At 60.6% G+C, this 655-nt stretch overlaps 1 protein-coding gene across 1 annotated transcript in view; it reads left to right on the top strand.

Moving 5' to 3' along the window:
* APC2 (adenomatosis polyposis coli 2) overlaps positions 1 to 655 on the top strand; it is a gene marked incomplete at its 5' end in the record, with an annotated part of 19,043 nt that overhangs the window by 7,796 nt on the left and 10,592 nt on the right. The window contains 2 exons of the mRNA XM_010844633.1: positions 9 to 125; positions 417 to 631. Of these exons, the coding sequence (XP_010842935.1) occupies positions 9 to 125; positions 417 to 631 (332 nt within the window). The remainder of the gene's footprint in view (positions 1 to 8; positions 126 to 416; positions 632 to 655) is intronic.

Raw genomic sequence — 655 nt, 5'->3', positions numbered from 1 at the left:
GCCCCCAGGTCGTGTCTAGCATCCTGCGCAACCTGTCCTGGAGGGCCGACATCAACAGCAAGAAGGTGCTGAGGGAAGTGGGCAGCATGACTGCCCTGATGCAGTGCGTCCTGCGAGCCACCAAGGTGGGCATCGGGTGGGTGGCTGAGGGGCGGGGCAGCCAGGGCAGTCAGGAGGCCCCTCCACCTAGGGGGAAACCAAGTCAGACAACCCACTGCTTGGTAATGGGCCCACACCTGGGGCTTCCAACATTGCCGCTCAGAGAACCTGTCATGGCTGATTCCATTACTTGTTAGTTAAATTTGAAAATGCATCTGGGTACCTTATGTGGGTGCCTACGGGGAGAGGGCCTGGTGAGTAGGATGTGTCATCCCCCCCACATTGTTGACACCCTGCCACTCCTGCCCCGCACCCAGGAGTCCACCCTGAAGAGCGTGCTTAGCGCCCTGTGGAACCTCTCGGCGCACAGCACGGAGAACAAGGCGGCCATCTGCCAGGTGGATGGTGCCCTGGGCTTCCTGGTAAGCACACTGACTTACAAGTGCCAGAGCAACTCGCTAGCCATCATTGAGAGCGGTGGTGGCATCCTGCGAAATGTGTCCAGCCTCATCGCCACCCGCGAGGACTACAGGTCAGCTGGGGGCAGGGGAAGGGG

The sequence above is a fragment of the Bison bison genome, unplaced genomic scaffold (genome assembly GCF_000754665.1).
Source record: "Bison bison bison isolate TAMUID 2011002044 unplaced genomic scaffold, Bison_UMD1.0 scf7180017864203, whole genome shotgun sequence".
Lineage (NCBI taxonomy): Eukaryota > Metazoa > Chordata > Mammalia > Artiodactyla > Bovidae > Bison > Bison bison.
This window is presented reverse-complemented; position numbering and strand designations above follow the sequence as displayed.